This window comes from Phalacrocorax aristotelis, chromosome 22 (assembly GCF_949628215.1).
Source record: "Phalacrocorax aristotelis chromosome 22, bGulAri2.1, whole genome shotgun sequence".
NCBI classification, from domain to species: Eukaryota; Metazoa; Chordata; class Aves; order Suliformes; family Phalacrocoracidae; genus Phalacrocorax; species Phalacrocorax aristotelis.
In genome coordinates, this window is record NC_134297.1 from 1,652,687 (window position 1) to 1,678,281 (window position 25,595).

Genomic DNA, 25,595 nt, shown 5'->3' on the forward strand with positions numbered 1-25,595 from the left:
AGATGCTATTTTGAAAAGGAGATGATATATAATTTGTCAGCTACTGTTCTGAAGGGACAAGATTACTACAGAATAGACACCCACAGGTGTCAAGGAGGCAAGCTGAAGAGCCATTTTCAAGTCAAACATGACTGGCCTGTGCTTCTTCATATACATGTAATATGTTCTTTTGTTTCCTGTATTCAAAACCAAGGCAAAAAGAAAAGTAGTATTTTATTTATGGCCAAAGTCCTTGCCTAGCCTAAGTTCTACAAGTTTTTAGTATAGATTTGTGTCTATATGCACCTCTGTATTTGTGAAGAGGCTATTCGTTAAATGTGACAGGCTTCCGCTAGCAGTACTGTAGCTGCTGTTCTGTTAGCACCAGCACCAGAGTCCTTGACAGATATGCTTTCCAGAAGCATCTTAAACTGCCTTTTGGAAGAACACATAAGAGGTAAGAGCAATGCGTTACTGCCTTTCTTTTCAAATTACATTTGCCATTAGCTGTAATCAATTTTTGACCTCTCCAGAAAACACTGAAGCTAGAAGGATGTGCCACCTGTGTTATTGTTTAAAAAACAAGTAACTGTAGAGGAGATTGGAGATGAACACAAGGGGCCATGAGAAAGGACTTAACATCAGGAAGGTCAACTACTGTTCTTGCTCCACACAGAATCACAGAACGGTAGGGGTTGGAAGGGATTTCTGGAGATCTTGTCCAACCATGAAGGACCAAGGGATATCACTAAATTTATAGAGATAGTTAAGTGTGATACTACTAAAATAAACATCCCATAATTCATAAACAAACCTCGTTATCATAAGTTATCACTAAGATTGAGTGCTTAGTGAAATTAAGACCAACATATTTAAGCAGGTAAGTATGAGGTTTAAGCAAAATGTGAGGCGACATCACGCATGTGATACTGAATCATAATTTAGCCACCAGAGGACACCAATGGGGGGAAAAAAGGATTCTTCAAAGTCACAACTCAGTTTATTTCTGTTTTCTTCTAGTATGCTGGGTACTGGCCCCAAACTTGGAAGTAGACTAAACGAGCCATTGGTCAATGAATAAAGAGCAAGCAACTTGCCAGTAAGAAACGGCAACATCATTTATTAAAGCAAAGACAAGTTCTATGCAAGCTGTTATTTCAGTTCTTAGCCTAGATAATAAAGTAAATTCTTTCTCCCAATACTTATATTGACATTGTTTTACTGGCTTCTATGGAGGACAGGCAAACACTTTGAAAAGGGATTGAAAAGATGATGTGCTTTGAGTTAAGTTTTATTAAAGAAGAAAATACTCAACAGCAAGAGATATTAACAGCATGTTTCAAAGCTGTCTTGCAAACTTCACATGCTATGCACATATTTCATAGAGGAGTTCAGGATGGCCAGTCCATTAAGTTTCCGCAGTTGGAAAACATGCCTGAAAAGACAACAGAAAGGTTGCTGGGGGAATATAAGACAACTAACAACAAAAGTTTTAAGCTTCCACTGCTCTGCTATATTCCATGCCCAAACTGCCATGGATGTTTAATGCTACATTTGATAAACTCCTCCTAAAGTAGCAGGAGAAAGAGTTTCTAGAGTACTATTCCCCACAAAAACGAAAATGAAAGTTCTAAATAACTGACAAGTGTTTAAATAGGTGACATTTCAAATTAACAACACTAAGAGAATAAAGTGTTTCCCTTTCATGTCTCTGGAGTGTTTTGCAAATCTTAGAGCTGATACTTTCTCTACTGGTCACTTGGGATCTCCAACAGAAGCAAGGTTCTTAAACTTTTGGAACCTAAGCATTATCCCTTGCTTTCTGCAGTAGTTCAGGATGTACACTAACAAGCAGAACTCAGTTCCTCTGTCTGGAACACAGTTCAAGATCCAGCTGACAGTCTGCAGCTTGCTAGAGCTTGGCATACTCTCGGCAGGCAGCAGCAGACATTCTTTGCTGACATTTGTGCTTTTGTTTTGCTTTCATTATGGCTCTGATCTCTACGAACTTATAACATCACTCCTCCTCCTTCCATTCTTCCAGCACAGGTAACATCAGAAAGCAAAATGAGCTCCCTGAAACACATTAAGACAGACAACTAACAACACAGGAACCCTCCAGCAACAACACAGGTACCCTGGGGACAATACCAAAAGTGGGAATTCTAGCTGGAGGAAGGGTGATAGATTTCACGGGATATTTATATAAACTAATCATCTGTCCTGTACCTGCTTGCTCTATGAATAGAATCGACTTACACTGGTCAGTTTTTCAAGATTTATCTCCTAATAGCAACCACATGGTGCAGAAGAATGATAGTCTTCTTTACAATACCTTGGTTCAGCGACACACAGCTTCCCCAGAGCAATTGCTGCATTCTCCTGCACCGAAGTTCTTGCAGCATCGCCACCAGCGTGTTTCAACAAAATCATCACAACATTGGAATTCAGTAAGGATGTCGCTGCTCCGGGAACTGCAAGGCACTGGCCAAGGCAGAAAGCAGCATTTCCCACAATCATTTCATTCTCTGAGTCCAAGAGGTTTAGCAGCACACTGAACCCTGGGAGAAGGAGAGATTAATTGCACAGAATACACATGGATTTGTTCCAAGTAGCACTGATGTTTTTCTCTTGTCTTTACTTAAAACTCCTGGGGAGCAAGCATTTTTCCATGTTGGAAATTCTTCTAGAAAACCTGGAGGAGCAACAGAATTTCAGGGCAAGGTTCAGGATCCAGAGTGCTGTCCCAGCTTCACCTGCATAGATGTCTTTCTCAGAAAACTGAATCTACACTCCAAGAGGTTCTCTAGCATGGAGCTTGCGTTTCTGCATTTGCTTAATATTTCTCTGAAGGTGAACATGCCACCTTTGCTGCTTGCAGGATCTTGCACTGGCCTCTCACCCTACCATACTAGCAGGGCAAGCACAGAGTAGAGCACCTACAGTGCTGAGCTAAATGTTTAAGACAGAAATGCCATTGTGGAAGGAATAGCTGAAAAAAGGAATATTAAAAAGCTTTCTATATATCCTTAGCTAACACAAAGCAGCTAGCTCATCTACTTCTGTAACCTATACTAATGTACAGCGGCAGAGTATTTTGCCTATACTCTTGACGCAGAGTTGTGTAGGTCTTGCTGGCATCTGTAAGCAGCAGCAGCATCTCAGGCCACAGTATCTGGAAATATTTAGATAGACTGCCTTCTAAATAAAATACAGCACGGCTTTCACATGCATGAAGTTTCCTTGGGGGCTGCATAAGTTTGCTTTGGTTTTCTTTCATGGTCCCATCTGTTCTTGCAGATCACATCCCACCTTTTCTGCTGCAATAATGTCTTTGGAAAAGGCAGTGCTGCTCTAGACAGCAACAGTGGCTGGTGTAGAAGCTGCACTAAGTGGCCCAGCTGGAATGCAATTTAATGTCACAGGACTACAGCTTGATGCCACCAGCCTCCTAGCAACAGGGCAACGTCTGGGTTGGCAAACAGAGATGACAAATATAAGGAGTGGTGACTTCTCACCAGATTAATGCCCAGACTTTTGGTGGAAAGAATGAGAGTGAGGTGTTTTTGCTAATTTGAGGAAATGAAAGCTTCATCTACAGATGACAGTGAAACTAATATGGGATGTACAAAAGGAAGATGATGCTCTGAGATGCTTTTAATGAGTGGAAATCCTTAGGGTTCAGGTTGAACTACATGAGCTGACAGTTTCTTGACAGGTTCAACCATTTAGATAAAACTTAAGTATTCTCTGTTGTGGTTACATTAGCATTAATTGAACCTGGATTTTAAAGTGATCTAAGTAGTGTTTTACTGCATGACTAGAGCAAATATGCTCAAAAATACTCTAATACACCTGGTCTGATATCATCACTCTGTCTCAACATCCGTTTCCTTTTAATACCAGGCCAAATATCCACAAGTAAATTGAAGGAAACTATAAACAGCCTCAGCCTCTGGAAATCAGATGCATAAAAGAAGTTTCTTATTTTAGCCACTAACTTGGGGAAATACAACCCAATTCAGTTATGGTTTACAAGCACATTTTTAAAAATATATATATTTCTGGCTCTGAAAAAGCATATCAAGCCATTTTACTAGAGTAAAGCGCAGTTTCTCTAACTCAGACTCATTATCTGTTTTGCCTATTTCCATCCTCACACAGAGCTAAGGCTCATTAAACTCCATTTCAGGAGGTAAAACAGCACATTACTCAGAAAACATGGCTAAAGTCTTGCAAGAGTAAAACCCAGTGTTCAATTCTGTTCTAGAGGATCATCTAGAGGATGATACTGAGATCACACCTCCGCATTCAGTCTCTAATTAGTGAAGTTGTCACTTACTTTTATCTGACTTCACTAGATCTTCTTGAGCTTGGCTATTACTTCTGGTGCAGATGGAAAGGGTCTTTATACCATAATTGGATGTGGTCTGTCCTCCAGCCTAGATTTCATCAGAATAAAGGATGCATTAACAAACATACAATTCATAGCACAACTTACTCAAGGTTACAGAATAGCTTAGGTACCATGGTGATATAATTAGGTATTCCTCATGCCTAAGCCCAAATACCAAATTAAGACCTTTGCAGAGTGTACATCTCAAGATGAACACAGGCTGAAAGGGACATAAGAACCGTCTCTTTCCTGCCCGCAATGAACATACAGAAGTCCCTGAATCTCTGGAGCCCAGCTCCTTTCAAACTATTAACTCCTCTGATGCTTGCTACTTACACAAGCCAAGCTGAGTGCCACCACCTTGTTCTAGAATGATTTTATCTGCATCATAGCAAATCCCCAGAATCCACATCCAGCTGGGTGGATACACATTCTGCTAGATACACAGATATACAGCAAAACAGTGTCTACAGATGCATTATTTAGGGAAGAATTGCTCCAAGATTGATTCAGCTCCATTGCTTTTCAGTGGTCCAAATTAGATCACACCAATTTTAAGCTTTAATCCTCCAGCCGGGCCTGAAGTAGTGGATTCTCAAATTTGCATATCTCTGCAAGCAGAGCTGTGCACGGGCATCTGGCTCATACGGAAACAAATGAAAAAGCTGGGCTACAGACCAGACTACAGAAGGCAGTCCAGTCTCCAATCTGGCTACTGAGCTTAAAATTAAACTTGAGAGCACTATTACAACAGACAGCACAGATGCAGACACATGCAGCCACAATGACTGCACAGGTCTTTCTCCTAGGGAAAGGAGGCTAGACAGAGGGGCAACTATGGTTTTCTTAAGGTACAATACAAGCAGAAATAAAGTGAAATTTGTTAAATGAATTTACTTTCAAGAATTTGATCATTTTCTTCACCACCCCTCCTTTCACTACTTCGTCTACCGCCGAGGAGGATGCTGCCAGGATGCGACTTAGCACTCCAATGGCTCTCTTAATTAGAAAACAGTGTGAGAGAAGAAAAAAAAAGTTTATTTGTCCAGACAACTTTAAGGAGTTTTCAAATTATTTTCTTTTTTGCAGAATAAAAACAAAGTAATTCAAGTGATAAAAGTTTACAGAAATATAATGAAGAACATCTTTAGGACATGGCTCTTGTTATTGCTTATAGGAAACTGAGCTCAGTACAGCTTCTAAAGACTCAGTGGAGAGAGATGAGACCAAACTGAGATAAGGACAACTCCCTGTATGTTTATCTGTCAAACCAAATTCCTAGTAGAAACCAGCCCAGCACTGCTGGTATTGAGTCAAGTAAAACAGATCAGAACAATTTATTTGAGTTCAGAAATGTGAACGGACTCCGAGTCCACATCTGCTCCTACCCATGTGCCTTGAACAACTGCTCTTTGTGGGAGTCACACCCACTAATAGGAGTACAGTCTTCTAGGTATGATTCACATACAAGAACTGTAAAAAGAAACAGCTCCTAAACACCCAAATCGTTCGTGTTCCTTTGCTCCTAGATTGATTTTTAAAGAGTTTTATATTGAAAACCATCCTAAGGGTGGAATGATTTGTAAGAGTTTCTGTTAAGTAGATTTCAGGAGAACATTGAGAACCTCTTGCATCAAACAATATAAAAAACTGAATAAGTGGTATATGATTTCTTTACTGCTAATAATTATGAATGTTTTAGGCTTCAAAGCTTAAGGTACAGACTTGCACAGGGCAGCAGTTTGCACTGAAGTCGTCAGGTCAGGTCAGTTAATACAATCTTTCATTAGTCCACTGATATCCCACTTACTGTCACAATCCTTCCATCCTTATTCCTGAGGAGAGACATGCACCTGCCACTTATGTCCACAGCGAAGTACTGAAACAACAATGTGAAACGCTCAGGTGCAGCTGATTGCGGAGGAGTGTTACAGCAGAAATGGGTTATAGACAGTACTCTCCAACAAAGAACCCAGTGGAGATCAGGGCACACATGGCAGTAAGTTACTAACACTTCAGCACCCAGATGTTAACTTAAAGAATTTTTCCTTCCTGATGGAATCATTAGTTTTATATAATTTTGGAATGTGCCAAGCATCTAAGAATATGCCGAAATTAGAGAGTGAGGCCAAACAAAACATTTAAACCACTATGGAAAGGTACTGTATGTGCTTTATACTGTATTTTTCTCATAACTGTGTGTATATGTGGGGGGGTGGAGGAAAAAAGTTTGTAAATTTTTTTGCTTTTTAGCTTACTGAAATTGACAGCTACCCTTAATGATAACCTTAGTCACCAATAAAAATTAAACATCAACTGAACAGCAGCAAAATCCAAGGTTGGCAGCCCTTAAATGCTTCAGCATGCTTGATGTGAAAGAGGGCTCTAAATCCATCTAACACAGTCAAGCTCTTTTCCCCTGTAGAGGCTGCAAGGTCACAATATTCCCTCACCTATTCTGTTTACATGTTCTGGTATGACTTCAGTGACTTGCATCAGGCCCATTTACAGCAACAAGGAGGATGATGCTCTGACTGCTCAAGCAATGCTGAACCTCTGAGGAAGTGATTACAAGAAGAACACTACTACCAAAAAATGTTCACAGATTTGTATACCTGGATGATCACATTTGATTCAAGCAGTAAGTTCATCATTAGGCCCAGCACTGCAAACAAACACTCCTGGTATTTGGGCATGCTGACATAAAAGCAGTCATCCTGCATACAAAGAACAGAATAATGCAATCAGTTCAGAGGTTCAGAATATGCGCTTCCTCAGTCTTCTGCGTGCTTACTTACTCAGAAGGAAGAAGTCATGTGAGCACCAGCTTTTTTGATATAGATTCGTCCTTATGTTTGTTTCACTTTGGTATCTAAAGCTGCACGCTCCAAACTCCTGACATTTAGGCCATTAACAACATCCTTTCCCACCCTCTGAATTCTTTCGTTTCTGAGGACTGAGTTCGTACCGCATTTTTACCCTGAAAGGGGCCACTTAAAATAAGGGACCACACACTCTCCCCCTCACCCATTTATCAATCCACAACTTATGTGAACAACGGACCACTTTGACACCTTTATCCAACTCCCAGATTTGAAACATCTCAGTCAAGAGTTCAGAGCTATTAGGGGAGGCAGACAAACGTGATCACAGAAGTGCCACTTCCACAGCAGGTAGGGCTGAAACCACTATTCTAGGGAGCCATCAAGTTTCTTTACCACCAGCTTTAAGCACGCTTGCCAGCATTCTTTGGACTCAGCCATCTGCGTTCGAATGACTACATCTGCACACAGATTCCCCATGATGCCAATGCAATGGGCAAGGGCTGCCTCGTTCACCAGCTTGGCAGAGGTCTAAAAACAGGAGAGAGTGGAATAACAAATTAAGAACAAATGACAAGGAAACAACAGATACATGTTCCTATCCCTCTGGCAATGGAAAATGGCATTCCAGAATCTCTCTAACCTATGTTAAATCCCAACTGTCCAAAGTTTGCAAATCACCCTCATTTTCACAGTGACTCTCCTGATGACATTTTAAGCAATCTGGGGAAAAAACGACTGGATTCTGTGGTCCCTAACCTCAGACTGAATGTTTCCTACTATCACTTACTTAGGTCAGAAAACAGACCAGCCTCTGCTGCATCTGTAATTCCAGTAAGGTATGTTCAAAAGGAGAGAGCAACAAGCAATGGGGAAATGCTGTAATTCTTGCATTGTCTTGGTGCTCGTTCGGAGAAGTGGAGGTATTTTACATTCCAGCTATATCTGCCATTCTGCAACAGAACCAATCTCCCCTACCATCTTGCCTCTTCATGAGGACAGGTTGCTGTACCAACAGTATTGTAGGTTTGCAGTTTAAATAAACGATAACCAGGAAAGGGACCTGAACCACTAAACAAATTTACCTTGTGACCTAATGTAATCTATTCACCCTGATCTCTCGGATTAGAAAGAAACAGAAAAAGTCATTATCCAAGATATAACCAGTAGGTGATAGTGGACTAAAGCCACATTCACAAGAGCGTAACACAAAGCTGAGGGTGAAGTCCTGGCCTGACAGATTACCAGTGGGAATCTGCAACCAAGTCCAGAGTTTTCACTGAATATAAAACTAGTAACGTGTAGAAACCGAGCACTAAGCACTGGAGACTGAGAACATTTTCCTGAGGAAAGTATATGACAAAACTGGATTTCTAACACCTACAAAACTAGAGACATGGTAACTACTGTAGTTCTACCAGAAAGGGGTTCTCTCTAGGAACAACTGGCTGTAAAACTGTCAAGAGGGGTCATAAGACATGCTACACAAAAGTAAACCAGAGGTATAGAAACGGAGATCTTTCATACCAGCAACTGGGTGAATAAAGGTAAAACACCTGTGGAAAGCATGACACGACACTGGGTTTTGAACCTGTTAAGGGATAAAGAAAGCCATACTTGGACACTTAAAGCTTTAGACAAAATCACAGATAAAGGCAACACAACAGCAACATAAAGCCAGGCAGACAGCAGTTAGCAAGGTACCCTCACAGCAATGGCGGCCAACAGCCTCTATCAGTAGCTCATTTAGCACGTTTCAAAGTACAACTTTATAAGAAAGAAGGTAGAAGTATAAGTTACCTTTCCTCTTCAGTTAAATGAGATAGTATGTTCATGGCACTGCTAGCCCTGGCATCAGTGCTGTTGACAAACTTCATCAAAATCTGCAGCCATCTGTTATTAAAAAACCCCCGACAATTTTGTGTCAGCTTTGGATTAATTATTAAAGATCAAAGTCATATTTTAAGTGCACTGACACAATTTGTCATCTTAAACTCCTTTGTGTTCAGTAGGGTTTTGACAAAGCTGGATATACTAGGCCCTCCAAACATACCCAGTCACCTCACTGCCATTAGAATAATATTTTGGCACTAGATTCTCTGCAATATTGTCCCTCTTTGAACAAGTACTGTGATTTCAACACATGTACCAATCCCTGTCAGCATTAGAACATTTGATCAGCATGTAAGCTTCACAGACATTTGAAGCCAAACTGCTTTGCTGCTGGTGAACATCTTCAGGACAGACAAGTAGAATGCAAGTCAGGACCAAGAACACCATCAGCAAAGCCCAGGACTGAACAGCGTCAACAGGTTGTAAAGACTTGCAGGGAATGTCAGTGGTGATGCTTGCGTGGCTTAAAAGGGCGTGCTAAGCAAACCCAACAGTCTTTGGAGGGGTTTAACTAAAAGGCTTTATAGTAGTGAAGAAAGTGTCATCTCCTGCCTGAATAAAAAGAAAATCATACCATTCCCCTTTCGAGCTTTTGGAACAGTGTGTGCGTGTGGCTGTGGGATTTGAACTGCAGGCAATTCACAGGACTTCAGACTGTGAACTCTGCCAAACAGTAAGTACATCTGCAGACATGTGCTGGGGTTTCCACACGCTCCTCTACTGAGCTGAAATTCTCTGCCACTTTCCTCCAACTTTGTAGCACAGTAAGAGAATCTATAGTCTTGTCTCTTTTTGACGATGAGCCCAACTGCAGAGAAGATCAATATCTGCAACTTTACCATCTGAACACCCTAACTCTTTTCAAGCAATCGGGTCCAGGATATCTCTCAGAAGTTGACAGAAGATTTTTCAGGCTCCTGATATTTCGAGCCATAGTAATATCATCTGCCCTTTTTAAGCATCCTCTCAGATGTGGCTCATTTCTTTAACCTATCCTCCAGGGAAAAACATCTCTGGGTTTATGTTGTGAAGTGTGTAAAACTGTACGTTTTGCTCATCCATTACCTCAAACCATGTAGTGCAAACCAATAAAGTGAAATGTCTCCTCTGCTTAACTCGAGAAGAAAATAGTAGGACAATAGGATAAAGGTAATAGACTGCTGTTTATGTCCTCACTCAGTGAGTCATGGCAACACTGAATAATCATAAATACCGATTACCAAATGTGGAGAGAGTCACAGCTTGAAACCATAAGATATTAAGAGACAAATGATTGTGCGCTAGACAAACACACACTTACTGGTTTAAAAAACTGGGTTAAACTATGCCTCAAAATTACATGAATAACCTCAGGAATAAGCCCTTTCTACTTAATTTCACAGACATCTTCAGACACAAAGTTTACTGTAGCTTTCCCTACACACCTAACTTTTACTTTGGTTTAGCTAAGCCTGTTCCTCAAGGGCAGAAGTCTCAGTGTCATTATGTTCCTTTCAGAAAGCCTGTCACCTTAGTGCTAGTGGAATGAGTTCTGAAAATCTGTGAACCCAGGCATTAAGGAAATTTTTCTGAGGTGCAGTAGTGTTTATTACTTGGTTAGGTCCTGGTGCCTGACTAGCAGTCTCCTCCCATTCTCATTCTCTGAGTAAAGAGAAATCAGTGCCAATGTCTCCTTTTGGATCTCTGATACCCCAGAAGAAAGCAGTTTTGGCAGCTGTGCATTCACATCAGGGTGAGTCAACAGAAGACGCTGATTCTCTTCTGAAAAAAAGAAAAGATCTAAGAGCAATGTCACACATAACGGCATCCCCATTACTCTCATGATTTTTTTCCCCTAGGTGCTGATTTAACAAGTTTAATGTCTTTCTTTAATCCACTAATGATGTCATTCACTCTGATGTGTTCATCTTGCATAACACCCCTGCAGAGCAATGGTAAGGTAGAACACCCACTCATCTTCTCTCAGCTCCATTACTTCAACACATACGCTGGTGTTTGGATTTCTACTCTCACTAGCAACGTGCTGGCTTCTCAGGCACCACGTGCTTCTTCAAACAAAGAGAGACCAGAATTGTGAGCACAAAGTGCTGCTCGTGTCATCAGCTGCCTGCACACTGCTAGGGTCCAGGCTGTTCAGGCACAACAGTACACTGCCCTGCCAGGCACAAACACGTAAGCTACATAGGCCTGCACATTACTCTCTATTCACTGCTAATTACCTACAGGGAGAATATAAAACAGGTTTTCCCTTTACCTTGCAGCATGAATATTCTCTTGGGCATCAGCTGGATCCCATGATATACAAGTCAACACAGATGCTGACACCACGCATTCTGCATTTTTCCTGTGTGGCACTCTGCACTTTACCACCCACCATCACCTCAGACCATTTTTCACCTATGTGTATACTCCCTAGAAACAGAGACAGGGGCTACCTGCCCAATGACTACTTGGTTGTGAATACCAGTGGAATTCAGGCACTTGTATAAAACCCTGCTTAACTGCTTAAAAAAGACATTATGATACAAGTGATATTACCTTCAAAGCAGCAATAAACACAGGGAATTTACTTCCCCCTCCTTCAGTAGATTTAAAACACTCACAGAAACAGGCTGGAAACTTCATCTCATGATGCACAGAACCACCAAAATGGTGGTTACTGCTAGCAGTATACCTCCACCACTTGTACCTGACCTGTAAAACTTCAGTTACAATAAGGTCCAGACCCAAGTGCTCTGGGGAAGTGATGTTCATGTCAAACAACAGTTTTAAACACAGTAAGTGCTGTATTAACCGTACATTAACAATGATTAATGTTGATTACATAGTTTTACCATTCCCAGCGCAGACAGTTTGCCAAAGGGAGAGAAGAGAAACAGACAAATCCACTTCAGCAGTGTTTTTCCTCTCTGCATGGAAGCCCCTAAATTAGGAATATTAGCTTGTAAAAAGAGCAAAGGACAGATCAAACAATTAGCTCTTTGGCTAGGGAAATCAGCAAAGTCCCACAGAGATGGGGATCTGCCACATGAATGCTTAAGCTCGTAAGCTCTAAACTCAGCTCATTGGTTAAACATTTTTAGGACTATCAGACTTGTTTTCCAGAGGACCTGCCCTGACACCAGATTTATGATCTAGCTCTACTCTACCCTCAACACACAGAGAGCCTATACGAGCATTACACAGCACAATATAGTTCTGCACTGAGAGACTTGTGAATAGCCAGGGCATGAAAAGCTTGTGCAAACTTGAAAGTGCTTCATCTCTTAAATCTGTTTACAGCCAACCCAGAATACTGATGAACTGTAAAGAAGTCTCTGTGCTGCAGTCCCACTGACAAGCTTAAAGAATCGCTGTCCTGCCTAGTTCAACCAGATCGTGTTGTCCTGAACCAACTCAGTTGTGCAAAATTTTCAAATTGCATCTTTTGCATGTCTTACTTGTTTCCATTATCTAACTGAACCTGACTCAAATACACATTCAGACAAAAGATCCCTTTAAAGGCAAAGGTTAAAAAGCAATACAGATAAAATATTAGCCAGATTTGTTTCTTGGTTACCGAAACACAATACAACAGCAGCCAAGAAAATACAGCAGCAGAAGATACAGGTCCCCAGAGACAACCTTCTTCCTCAATTACAGGATTAGAGAGTTTCACAGGTTACATTACAAAGCTATAAGGCCAAATATTTTCTGATGGCAATTAATAGCACCAGGGAGTCTGGCCAGGTATACTTAAAGCAACTAAGTGCTTTCAGATGATCTTTTATATTAAGGTGTTTCTTTGGAGGGGGCGGGTTGGGTTTGGGTTGTGGTTTGGTTGTTTTTTTTTTTTTTTGTTTTTGGTTTTTTTTTTTTTTTTTTTTTTTTTTTTTTTTTTTTTTACAAACCTGCTCTCACCATGATAGGAGAACTGTACAGAAATAGGAGACAGAAGCAGAAATTCATTAATTCTATTCACTGCATCTAAGAGAGCACTGTTTGTATAAGAGTCAGGTATAAGTCAGTCCATTCAGACATTAAAATCTGTTATTAACATTATCTTTTGATCATTTCATCTGCATTTCAAGAGGCGATCATGTTTCTTGAAAACAGTATTTTCATTTCCTCATGCTGTAACACCCCACTGTTTTGCTTTGGAGAGCTCTTACCGTCTTACAATCTCGTTGTCATTGAGGATACTGAATCCATTGTTTGCTCTAAATAAAGTTTGCTCAGTGCCTGAAAAATTCAGAGATAAACAAATTAGCTCTACGATCCATCTGGCTGATGTATCATTGTGAAGAGAGACTCCTGCTGTTCTGTAACACTGTGTTATAAAGAAAAGGTCACTGGATCAACAGCTGTGGAGAAAGAACATCATTAAAAGAGGGGAAAAACTCCAAGAATGCTACCTGAAGTAGAAGCAGCTTTGAAGCTGAAGACCACTCTAATTCATGCCTGGTGCTGTAAAGAACAATTGACTTCAAGTTAAAGGCTTTTTAAGAAGATTGAAACATGAGACTGGTTTTGCAAATAAATACGCTTTAACAGAGAACTACAAATATTTCTAAACAAATGAAACAGCTTTTAAGAGACCAAAATCTGTAAGAAGTCTTAACAGCTCAGCTACAATACTGGTCTAATTCGAAAAAATATATGTAAATATCTATTGGCCATAAATTTTGAAATTGCTGATTTTATGTTCTAAATATAGGAACAGTTTTTCTGTTCCTTCAGAAACTACTCCTCCTGTATTCACCTACTTGGATTACAACTCTTACCATCAACAAGCTTTGCGTCAGACACTTACAGTCTTTCACGGCTTCTGTCAAAAGCCTGATCCCTCCTGTGTAGTAAAGGATATTCTGATCAGGCCTATCAAGTTTCTGCAGCAGTTCTTCTATGCACAGAGCAGCAAGCTTTCCAGACTGAACTTCCTTCACTGCTCTCTCTTCATCTCTCATTTTTTTTTCCTCCAGGTTTACCTCGCTCATACAATCTTGGAAATCAAAAGAAAACAAAGCATGGCAATTAAATGTTTTGATATGATCAAGTTTCAAGTGAAAAATGAAGTTGACTCCATGACAGAGAGAGCACTACCTTTTACATCCAGAGGTACAGAATGACACATGGCTCTGGTGAGTGAAACAGAGCTTAAAGAAGAAACAATCAGAAACAGAAGCTGCATGAAGAGACTCCATCAAAGGTTCTGAAGAGCAGAACAGTGGTTTCGATTAAGTTCCATCTTGATCAGAAAACAAGGAACAACAGTGTAAAAATTTCTATTTCTTACCTTTAAATAGGCTTTCCTTTTGGGGATCAATTTGTAAGATCTTCTCATAACACTGCCTGGACTTAACAGAGAAAAGAAACGGGCTCTCAATTTAGAAAACAAATGGGAAGATGATAAAAATTATATCCTAGTCAGAGCCATCCTGTTTAAGCTCAAACGTTCTTGGGCTGCGGTACTTACTACGTGTGACAAATACAATTTATGAAGACACACAAGTCAAAACTTTCATAAGTAAAAGTGTGAGCTGAATATTATTCCCAGTCCCTACATCTGCCTGCTAGTTCAAATTAAAAGGAAAAGTTCAAGTACAAACCTAGGAACGTACTAGTAGGAAGAAAAAAGCAAAGTTCCAGTGAGAAAACAGAAAATGAGGCATAGCATTAAATTTGCAGGAACCGTAACTATCATCAGGGATCAGACATGTGCATCTTGTATCTTTAACTTCTGTTTGTGCATTTTGTGTATCTCGGGCATGTGCTCAGAATTAAACTGATCACCAGGCTTGTGACAGGGAAGAACCTTCTGCACAGATCAAGCTGCCAAGAACCCCTCAAGGTGAATTTCATGCAGACTTGTATTGCCCATGGTCTACAGTTATTTCTAGAAGTTGTTTCTGACAGGATCAGAAATACTTTTGAGCTTGCCTGCTCTCACCTTCAGACTCTTTATTATTTTTGAAGATGAAGGGCCAGGGTTGTACTAAAATATCTGGCAGTTTATTTCAAACCCAAGTATTTGTTAATAGGACGTTCCATTATTTTAACAGTATTTATGCTTCCATTAGGTTTTCACACATGAAATGCAGAATTAGATCTTTTGTTTGACATTCATTTCACTAGGATCTTGAGGAAAACAGTGATATCGCTCTCACTAGCATCTTTCATCTTAACAGTTCACTTAATGTGAAATATGTAGAGGTTTTTCTCATCCAAAGGTGATGTGCAATCATTTCTTAGTTATATGCAACAACAGTTTAATAACACCCACCGCACAGAGCTATTTAGGATAGAAAAGTGAAATACATTTTACTTAATTGTCTCTTTGGGGGAAATGTAGTCACTGCTAGTAGACTGCAATCACAAGAGTCTGCAGTACCTGACAAGGACACTCCTTCATTCTGATCCTTATTCGAGCTGAAATAGGGCACTGCCAGCACTACCACTTCCCTGAGCACATGTTGCTAATACCAGTCTTGAAGCACTTCAACAGAAGTGCCAAACATGGGATTCTCTGAGCATATACACAATCCTTGCAGACTCCCCAAACGGTCACGCGGTCTAGACTCAAGCCTCACAGCACCAGAGTAAAGCTTGCTGTCTCGGTGTCCGGCAGCCAAGTCGTGATAAATTCCCACCAGATAAACCATAGGTACTGAATAGAAAATTCCCTCATTCTTTTGAGGCTGATTACAGTACAGATTGGCACAGCTACACGGAAGTGTCCTCCTACATTTTGTGTGTACCCAAGTAAAGGATACCTGCTATTTTACTAAGATGTGGAAAGAAGACTTGATTTTAGAATCTTTGCAAAGCACAGAAAATTTCTCTCATGCCTAAGGGTTCAACATACTTTCATTTGTCCAGTTTTCAAGATCACAAATTTCTCCCTCTCACCCACAACATCGTGTCAAAAGCAGAACGAATCATGGTCCCATGGCCACAAGATGTACTCAACTTACCTCACTGTAGTGCTTAAGTGCCAGTTGAGCTTTCCCCATTAGAAAATAGGCTTTAATATATTTTTCATTGCACTGTGTTAAAAAAAGGAATTGTTAATTATGTGTTTATAATTTTAACCTTTTAATATTTTTTCAAGCCTTCTGATTAAAAGTTACAGCTGTCCAAAATAACTGTAAGGGCAGAAGAGGTATTCATATCACCTACTAGAGGCATCTAAAGTTTATATGCTGAGTTGTTACCTCCAAGTACCAACTTCCCTTTCTTATGTATGGAACATAGGCTTTGGTCTGGTTACAGGTGGAAAGCAGCTGGTGCTAATATCCTTCCCAGAAAACTGTACTTCAGGCAATTCAAGCAGACTCTCATGCAATTAGGTAATGTTAAGGCCTGCAGCAACAAGTCTACAATTGCAAAACTTTTACAACAACAGAATTTCCATATGTCTTTTGATTAGTTCTGCCAGGAATGAAATAAGTACTAATTTTCATTAGCTGTGCAGGAAAAAAAAACAAACCAGAGGAAACAGGTAGCTCAACACTAACAGATTAGATTACTTTTTCCGGTTCGATTATTTGTCAAAAATAGTGATTTCTTGAAATTATGCTGCCAGTATTATTAAAAATCTTTAGTTATTCTATTAGATCTGTTAATTGTGTTGTAGTCATGGGCATCACTAATGTAACACAACTGAATTTGGATTCAGCTATCTGGCATTTTATATATTCTTTACCATTCCCATCAGATCTAATCTTCGTGAGCTTGAAGAGTCCCTTTTCCCTTTTTAGAAGGATGAGGAAGATATTGTGTGCCAGTATGTGCAGTTAACAGCTTATTATTACTTATAACTGTTCAAGTTAACTCAGAATGCAGGACCCTGCAACACCACCATATTTTTTCATTTCCATTACCAGGTTGTCTCCATATCATCAGTTACACACAAACCTGCCTTCCAGGAGCACTCGACCTGATCATAAAAGACAGAGTCCTGAAGTTACCTTTAATGCCCATTCACAGTCACCAATGGCTTTTTCATACTCATGCAACTTCAGGTAGGCCTGAAATGAAACCAAGAGATTCCAGGCAGAAGAATTAGAATACTTCAAACAAATTTCACTACCTATTGTACAAACAATAGCTAAATAAAAAAAAAAAATTAGACTGTTGATAGTCCGGTCACTGATTTTGAAAGACAATTACCAGCTGTTTCTTAACTTGTCTTCCATCTCCTTGGATTTTGTAATTCAGAATAAATTTAATAAAACAAAGTTTGAAACACACATATGGTTTATACAAGGCAAGTAGAGGATACAAGGCAAATGTTAATGTTCTACAATTGTAGAAGTGTTCCCTAAAAAAAAATTTTTTAAAAAATCAGTGCATTTAAATAAACCTATGAACTAGAATTATTTCCCTTCCCCACTTATTCTGAAGTAGCAGGGTTCACCTGTGCCACATGCAAGAGGAAAGAGACATGAACACTCCCTCAGGAAGGGCTAGCCACAGCAGAACTAAAGCTTCTGAGGAATTCAGATATGTTGATCACCTCTAACGATCTTCTTTGTGCAATTCTTTCATTAAGTTTATGAAAAAATTAAAACCTTCAGTCTGCACTGTCTTGCTGTTAAGTTCTAGCCACAGTAAAAATTTCCTGTTGATAATATGGCAGCAAAGCAGAACTCATTGTGAAAGACGGCCAGGAAAAATTGTTTGCTCCCTTTTTTAAGCTCTCAGTAATGCAACATATACTACCTTTTATGAAATTCACTTACATAATAGAACAATCCTTTTTGGGTTCTTATCCTGGCAAAGTAACACTAAAAGCACTATAGTGGTAGCTCATCTCCACATGCTGACCTGTGCTCTGTTTGTATAAAGCTCCTGCTTGTCTTTCAGTTTTTCCAGACCTTCAGTGTATCTCTGAACGGCTATGACATAGTCTCCTTTCCTGAAGGCATCGTTTCCCTTCTCTTTCAGAGCTGCAAAACAACAGACATGCATTCAAAACAACGTTTGCTTTTTACTTCCCCAAATAGTGACTGAGGAAACAGAGGCCATATTCTCCTGTTGGAATAATCACCAAAATTCCAGTCCAGCTCCACTGCAGCTGCCTTCATTAGCCATTATTTGCAAGGGACTTCTGAGCATTTGCCCAGCCCAACTCTGAAACACTCAAACTCGCTGCCTCCATCCCAAACCTTTATCGTAAAGAGGGTAGTATAGAGAAGAGCAGGTTGCAACAGCTCTGTGAAGTATATAACCCTGTTATATCCAGCTAATCAATGCTGTGGACAAGATTGTTGGTCTGACAACCAAAGCACTGTCTCAGTGTGCATAAGAATGGCAATAACAGAGTAGCTCAACAGCCTCTTAAGTCAGCCCAGTTCCTACTACCTAGCTTTTGAAGGCATTAGCTAGAAAAGCCTTTAGTAATTACCATTTGCTAATTGTTCGTTTTTCTTCCTTCGTTTAGCTCGTTCTTTTGCATCCTTTTCCAAAATTGCCAGAAAGCCATCTTTGAGCCAGGAGAGTCGGTGGTATTTTAGTTAACAAAAACAAACAAACAACAACAAAAACAAACACACACAACAACAAAAACAAACCCAAACCAAAACAAACAACAACAACAAAAACAAACCAGGCTTCATTAAAATCAATCTACCGATGGGAAAAAAAGTAATTTCTAAGGTATTTCTGAGTCATTTCTCTACAAAGAATATATTAAGGGGTCATTTCAACAATTAAACAGGAACATGAATAACAAGCTAATACACATAAAGGCCATGCTACCACTCAGGATTCGCATACTTGCCTCGAAGTATCTAATCTCTAGAGAAAAACTTTTAAATTCAGAATACTAACTTTTTAGAAGAGAAGCCAGAATATGATAACAAACTACACCAACAAGCTTCCTACCTACAAACAAATACAGCCATACAGGTAAGATCTCTGAGTGTGTTCCTAGATCCGACTGAATTTTGATTAAAGTCACTAGAAAAGTTAGCTCTGACTTTGGCAGGAGCAGATTTAGGGCTTGCATGAAGCAGCAGCAATCCTTACTCCATTGCCGCTAAAACAGATGCAAGAGATGCTAAGCACTAGAGGGAGCACTGTCCTACCTGCGTTCACTGCTTCTGCATTTGCCACGTCCTAAAAAAGAGAGACAGCACATGCATGTACACATACAGACGCTTCAGTAAAATCCACAGCAGCAAAGGAACACTTGGTTAAGTTGTTCAAAGCTACAGAGTGTTTGAAGTACCCAGATTGATGCATACTGGGAATATCAAATTAACATTTAAACAAAGGATGGTAAGGACCTAATAATTTTTGATATTACTAGAAAGCTTCCATTTCCCTCTTCAGTGAGGCAAGTCACTGAAATCCAAACCCTACTGCAGGAATCAAAGCCTAATGAAATTAACGAAGGAATTCTTCTGTCTTCAACTAGTTTTGCTCAAGCTCCTGAAGCGCAGGTAAAAGCTGCAAGTTATGGCACCTCAGTGCTTGCATCCAACTCGGATAAATCCAGCAGAAGTATTCTGCATTATTAGCAGTCTTAAGACAAAGACAACATGATATCGAGTACTTCCCAATAAGCTAACCAGTAAAAAAATTAAAGTTACATTCAGAACATGCTTGTAAGTATTGCTCAGAAATTTTTCTCCTGGGCAGGGAATGTGAATTAGTGTTATTTAAAAGATGCCAAAAGCATACAGGTTTAACTTCAAAGGGGGGGGGAAAAAACCCTTACAGAAACTTGCGTGCTAATGACTGTTCTGTTCACCACAGTCTTGCTTTCTTTCTCCTTGCTAACTTCTTCATCATGGAGCCTTTTCTCTGCTTCAGCAATGGTTTTTTCCTTGACAGCCGGGTCTGTGGAGTTCAAGCCTTGCACTAAATTGGCTAAAAAGGGGTTTAAAAAAAAAAGAGAGAGATAGAGAGACAGACAACGCGACTCTAGGTGATCCTGGAGGCACCAGGAATTCAGCTGTGCCTCTGATGACACATGCTTTTGAGGGCACTGGTGACCAGGACGGCGTTTATAAATGTAAACATTTACGGATACAATTTCATCTCACTTCCAGGCGCTACCCGCAGCTTCTGCATTATCCACATTCCTGGATCTAGAAAGCAACTCTTGTCATCTACAAAACCGCGCGACGCCTGAGCTCACAAAGAGCCTTCATGTAACTCAAATTCGGAACGAGGGGCGAGAATTTTTCTCTTTCCCGTTGCTCTTACTGCCTGCCCTTTTTTTTTCCCGTCCCTGGTACCCCACCTGAAGAAAACGGGGACCTCCGGCCGCCTCCGCCCCCCGCCGCGGGCGGCACCGCCCCACGCCCGGCTGGGGGCGGCCAGCCCCGCCCGGGCCCCGCTTACCGATGTCGTCCACGCGGCGGAGGAACCGCTGGAAATCGTCTTCCTGCTCCTCGTCGGCCAGCATGGCTAGGCGGCTAGGCGGCTAGGCCGCTCGGCCGCCGGGGGGACGCGCAGCGGCGCCGCCGTTGCCGCGGTGACCGCGCCGCCGTCGTCGTGGTGACCGCGGCGCCGGCCACGCTCTTGGCGCAGAATCAGGGGGAGGGGCGATTCAGGACGCGACTACGCAAACGGAGAAGCCGTGCCGTGCTGGCCGCCATTTCGCGGAGAGCCGGCAGGCACCGGCTGTCCGAGCGGGAGCGGGGGCGGGGGCCGGAGCCCGCGGCCGCCCCAGCCCGCGGCCTCGGACCAGCCACGGCCGCTGCGGGAGCTGACCCCGGCCGCCACCCGGGCTGGGCTGTCGGAGGCTTCCGAGCTCCCCTCGCCCCGCAGGGTGCAGCACGGGGGCCCTCTCTTGGCCCCGCTGTGCCGATGCCGTGCAAAATCCCGCTCGCACCGCGCAGCGCGGCCCCTCGCTCCGCAGCCCCGGGAGGGCCGGTCCCCGCCGCGGAGCGGGGGCCCGGGCGAGGAGTAGGGCTGTGCCGCGGGAGCTGCTGCGATGTGCCCGTCCGAGCTTAGCCACGGACGCCCAGACCTCGCTCGCCCTTACACAGTATCTTTCTGCGCTGCCTAAGCGCCAGAGTAGAAATTAAGCACCTGAATCTGTAACATAACATCACGCTTTACTGAGCACAAGGTAAAGACAAATCTACAGAAAGGGCACTCCTAGCTCCTCTTTTCGCAGAATGCCCTTTTAGAGCTATGCTACTATGGGAAAAAAGTATGCTTTTATGTTTGCAACCTATGTCAGAGCATTGAGTAGGTGACTTCTTTTCTTCCTCCTAATTACTCACAGATAAAATCCCTTTGATGGCAGTTACTGATTATATTTTTACTGCAGCAGAATGCCTGGCCTGATGGGCTAGAGAGGCCCCAAAGGCCTTCCAGGCAAGCCATGGGGAAATGTCTACAGCACAGCAGAGAGGCTCCTAGTCCAGAGCTGGTTGAGGGCCACTATCTTCATCATGGCTTTCCTTGCTTAATTTCTGCCTTGAGATCTCAGAGAAATGCTTCATGCATTGCTGAGCTGAATATGCTCCTTTTCTCTTTGCTAAACAAGTCAGCCTTTGCCCTGCAGCCCGAACAGATGCAAAACCAGAAGTGAGATTGCCTGCCACTGCTCCCCTCCTGCTTGTTGTTTTATCAAAGCACACATCTGGGTTTGATTTGGCAGAGCGAGGAGGCAAGCTGCCCTGCTGGCAGCTAACAGCAGGGAGCCTATCAGCAGAGGCACAGGCATATCATTTCTGCAAGGAGCATTTAAGATCTTTTTGGTCTGGCTTTTTTAATGCCCAAAGTCATCTTCTGTTCATACGCAGGGTAAAGGAATAAATAGCACGGGCAAAAAATCAGTGAAAGGGACTTCTTTGGCTAATACAAAGATTAGTTGAACTGAAGTTTAGCAGACCTACCAACAGGTAGAGGGAACCTGAAGAAAGGAACATGAATGCTCATCCGCCACCAATACCCTCTAGGCCCTGTTGCCCTGAATTTCATACCAGATTTTGAGGTTTTTTTTTTTTAGATATCCTTTAAAGACTGGGGATTTCTCAATCTTTGATTGGGAAGGAGAGAGACTGGAGTCAGGTGAGGGTTAAACCCTCATTCAGAATGGGCACTTCTTCCCTCCATGTTAACAGGTTCAGACGGTCTCAGCAGTGTCTGAGAAGTGGCCACTTGATAGCAACGATTTCTGTATCCTCTGTGCTATCAGACAAGGAGGTGTGTCCCTGGGAGGGTGCCCAGGTCAGTAGGTTGCAGGGTCTGGGGGCGTCTGGTGCCCAGGGAGGCTTCATGCCACTCCCGGGAGCCGGCACAGCCCCTCCCGAGGTGGGCCATACAGCCTGTCATCTGTGAGACAGCCGGAGGGTGGCACCATCCTCCAGAACGAAAAGCGGCTGGCCAGCTGAGAGCCAAGCTGTGATTTCAGGCCTTTTCCTGCTTTGTCGCCTGTGTCGCCAAACCAGCCCCCATGCTCCCGCCAGCCAGGCTTGTGTGCGGCGTATGTTGCCAAATCCGAGCTACCCACGCAGTGTGCTGTGGATGCATGATCTGTCCAGGTGGATGAAGCCGCAGGAAAAGAAACACGGGGGCTGGCTGATCTCCAGCAGCACGTGCAATGGCCCAGAGATAAACCTCTCAGCCTTCTTGGGCTCTGAGGGCCAGCTGCCCTTGCAAGAGAATCCTAGCGCTCCTTTACACCATGTGGCCGTGCTGGGATGTGTCAGGCTCGTGGTCCAGAGCAGTATCTGCATCCAGCTTCCCCTCACAGTAGCACTTCACACAGAGCATGTCCCCATCAGGACATGCACACGCACATACATGGCTCCAACGGCCAGCTGGGTCCTTGTCACCACTCTCAAGAGACGCTTTAGGGCCATGTTTTCAGAGCCAGAAGATTGGAGGTGGCAGTTAATGGAAGCTGTCAGCCACCAAAGGGAGTCAGAGCTGCACTGCCAGGATATTTTAATTCCAGACACATTCTAACCCAGGCGCCTCGGGAGAGGAAGGCGAGAAACAGAGAGAGCGGTGACATGACAAGTCTCCTGAAAGCAGCAGCGTTGCCTAAGGTGTGGGATATCAAGAAGGACAGACCACTATAGTCTCTGCTGGGTGTGAAATTAGAAATCTCACTGTGAAGTTACAAACTGCAGCTACATTCATCTGCCTACTCTTCAATATCCCACCACACTGCCTGGGAGAAGAAATGCTCTCCTGGGCCATGTGTGCCAACAAGGCATGGAGCTGCCTGACTCCACAGGCAGTGAGGATCTCCTGTCCTTTCCAGTCCCTTTGCTGCAGGAACTGCCAGAAGATCCCTTTCCCCTTCCCTCATGCACCAAAACAGAATAGCTCCCTTCTCTCCTCTTACTGCAAGTCAGCTCTGCTCTTGCTTATGTAAGCCTCCACCCCAAAGGTGGGTTTTTCTCCTCTAATGAATCTGTTTAAAACCTAGTGTCTGTGGTGCCCAATTAAAAATACCCACGAGGCAATAGCTATGTGACTGGGATGCTCAGCGGTCTAGTTTTTATTTGTAATCTTAGAAAATCTGGGGAATAAAGCCACACTTACGGTCTAAGAGGATAAAAAACTCTTATAAGTAAACCACACAGTACGAAGAGCTCAGCTTGTCGGTTCATTAAAAGACTGGTTTGGAGTTGCAGATTTGCAGCAAGAGGAAGTGGGGCAGTCTTTCTTGCTTCCCCCTCTCTCTTATCCCATAGGTGCTGCATGCAAGCAGCAGCATCCAGCCCTATGCACTGATGGAGAGAGACTGACTCGCTTCCTGCCTCTCCCACAACGGCACCACAAGAGGCTGATGGAGACAAGAGAGGGGCAATCAGAAAGGTTCTCTCTAACAGCTGTGAACCTGCACAGATAAACTCCCTCCAGGTGTGTGGAAAATAGAGCAAGTGCTATTCCTGCAGTCTCCACCCTCGCATCAGGTGGACTGGCTGCTGCAGTTCAGCCTCCTATGCACTCTCGGCACATCAGCTTTGCACTTGCCTCTCTTGCCTCTGGGATACCCCACTGGCTCAGTGGCCTGGAAAGCAAAGCCGTTCTCCTGCCTATAGAGATGCAGCATCTCTATAGGCAGATCCTGCCTTTACTCCCATTCACCTTCATCAAAATGGTCTTTACTACTTCCCCTCCATTCAGCTTCCTCTGCTTCCTCCATACAAGAGGCTGCGTTTCATTTTGCCATCAGATCCATTGTTTATTTCTCCTGTTCATCAGGCTCTGCAGGAGGGCTACAGAAGAAAGAGCGTAATTTGCTAGTGATGCATGGAAAGCTGTTGCTCCCTCCTAACGCTGTTTACACACTCCTATGAAGTAACTTACAGGGTAGCCAGCAGACATGGTGCTATGCTGCTGTAGGGCCTCTGATGTGCCAGTGGTCCCAGCGGAGTGAGGTGACTATCAGCTGCACCAACGAGTCAGAGGAGCATGAAGAGAAGCCTGCAGGACCTGAGCCTCTGTGGGCAGGATGAAGTTAATAATGAAGCTGTGGAAAATAAAGAGTTGGAATTAATTTAGCAGCCAGGCAGAGATTTCATTACAGCAAATGAAATGAAGTTCTCATCTCACCTCCACCGCACATCTCTCACTTACAGAAAGCATGGCTGTGGTGCATGCTCCCTGCCTGGAGCTCGGGAAGGCAGTGCCGAGCGCAGCATTTTCCTGCAAGTTTGCAACAAACAGTAGAGAGCTTAATCGGCTAACGTGCAGAGAGAAGAGCCACCTTTACTGAAACGGTGTCCAGGTCTCTAAATATTTCCATACAGCTCAGTACAGAAGCACTTAAAATGATGCCCTGAAAGCACGTGCATGTATATTCATGTATTTATGTCTCATGACAAGCCAACTAACTCGCATGGTTAGAAGAGAGGACAGAAAGAAGAAACTGTTTGCAGCAGATGTCCAGCCACCTCCTTTAAGCATCGTGTCCCGTGTCCCATCCCCTCCCCGTCCCCCCCCTTAGACTTACCCTCCAGCCCCGCCTGTGGTAAAAGGAGACGTACTCAGCCAAGCTGACACTGACACTTCTGTGCCACGGCCTCAACAGGAGAGGCAAGTTAAAACTACCAATAAAGGTTGGACTGAAAATTGATGAATAGCTGAAGAAATACAAAGATCTAGTAAAGAATTTTTCAGTTCTGTTTGTCATTGAGCACAGCCCCAACTCCAGGGAAACAAAACTCATTACTCTTCACACGCGGGTGTGCGCTCTGCAGCAACAGTAAATTAGGACAAGTGCTCCAGGCCCCTCTATTAATGGCTGAGAGAAGAGGAAAGACTACCTGAGCTCCTCATGGTTCATTAAGATGCTACAGCAGGAAGCAAGCCAAACACCAGGGAGCAGAGTCCATCCACCAGGCATTATGCAGATGTGACATTGGTGTGATTCAGGGAGGCAGCTGCTAAAGCCAGGAACACAGAAAAAGGCAACCTCAGAGACTTCTCTTGAAACAGCATCAGTGACTTCTATCAATTAAAGTTTCCTCACTTGAAAGTAGTTGACATTTTTTTTGTCAGATGGTTAGGTAGTGAGAAGAAAAAAAGCTCTTTTTCAG

The 25,595-nt window shown here is 42.7% G+C and overlaps 1 protein-coding gene across 4 annotated transcripts; it reads right to left on the minus strand.

Annotated features, from left to right (window-relative positions):
* Positions 1-962: 962 nt before the first annotated feature.
* TTC12 (tetratricopeptide repeat domain 12) lies at positions 963-20,611 on the minus strand. 4 transcript variants are annotated; one of them, XM_075116251.1, is made up of 21 exons: positions 20,425-20,611; positions 19,796-19,947; positions 19,161-19,191; positions 18,479-18,556; positions 17,899-18,020; positions 17,040-17,099; positions 16,044-16,115; positions 14,366-14,426; positions 13,883-14,071; positions 13,242-13,311; positions 11,925-12,013; positions 10,683-10,851; positions 8,998-9,090; positions 8,725-8,788; positions 7,594-7,728; positions 6,991-7,092; positions 6,186-6,254; positions 5,273-5,374; positions 4,322-4,421; positions 2,315-2,540; positions 963-1,414 (listed from the first exon to the last, which is right to left on the minus strand). In XM_075116251.1, the coding sequence occupies exons 1-21, from the start codon at positions 20,486-20,488 to the stop codon at positions 1,339-1,341; spliced, it is 2,124 nt and encodes a 707-aa protein (XP_074972352.1). In that variant the 5' UTR covers positions 20,489-20,611; the 3' UTR covers positions 963-1,338. The 4 variants fall into 4 exon arrangements, with proteins under 4 accessions (XP_074972352.1, XP_074972355.1, XP_074972353.1 ...); XM_075116254.1 differs by lacking the exon at positions 13,883-14,071; XM_075116252.1 differs by lacking the exon at positions 8,998-9,090.
* Between the last annotated feature and the right edge of the window lie 4,984 nt (positions 20,612-25,595).

What these genes read in the sequence shown, in the direction of transcription:
- TTC12 (XM_075116251.1), bottom strand. Translation starts at nt 20,488, where the DNA reads ATGCTGGCCGACGAGGAGCAGGAAGACGATTTCCAGCGGTTCCTCCGC. An exon ending in AAGCGTGCTTAAAGCTGGTG is followed by an intron (nt 7,093 to 7,593) that starts GTAAAGAAACTT and finishes CTTTGTATGCAG; the next exon opens with GATGACTGCTTTTATGTCAG. An exon ending in AATCAAATGTGATCATCCAG is followed by an intron (nt 6,255 to 6,990) that starts GTATACAAATCT and finishes TTGTTGTTTCAG; the next exon opens with TACTTCGCTGTGGACATAAG.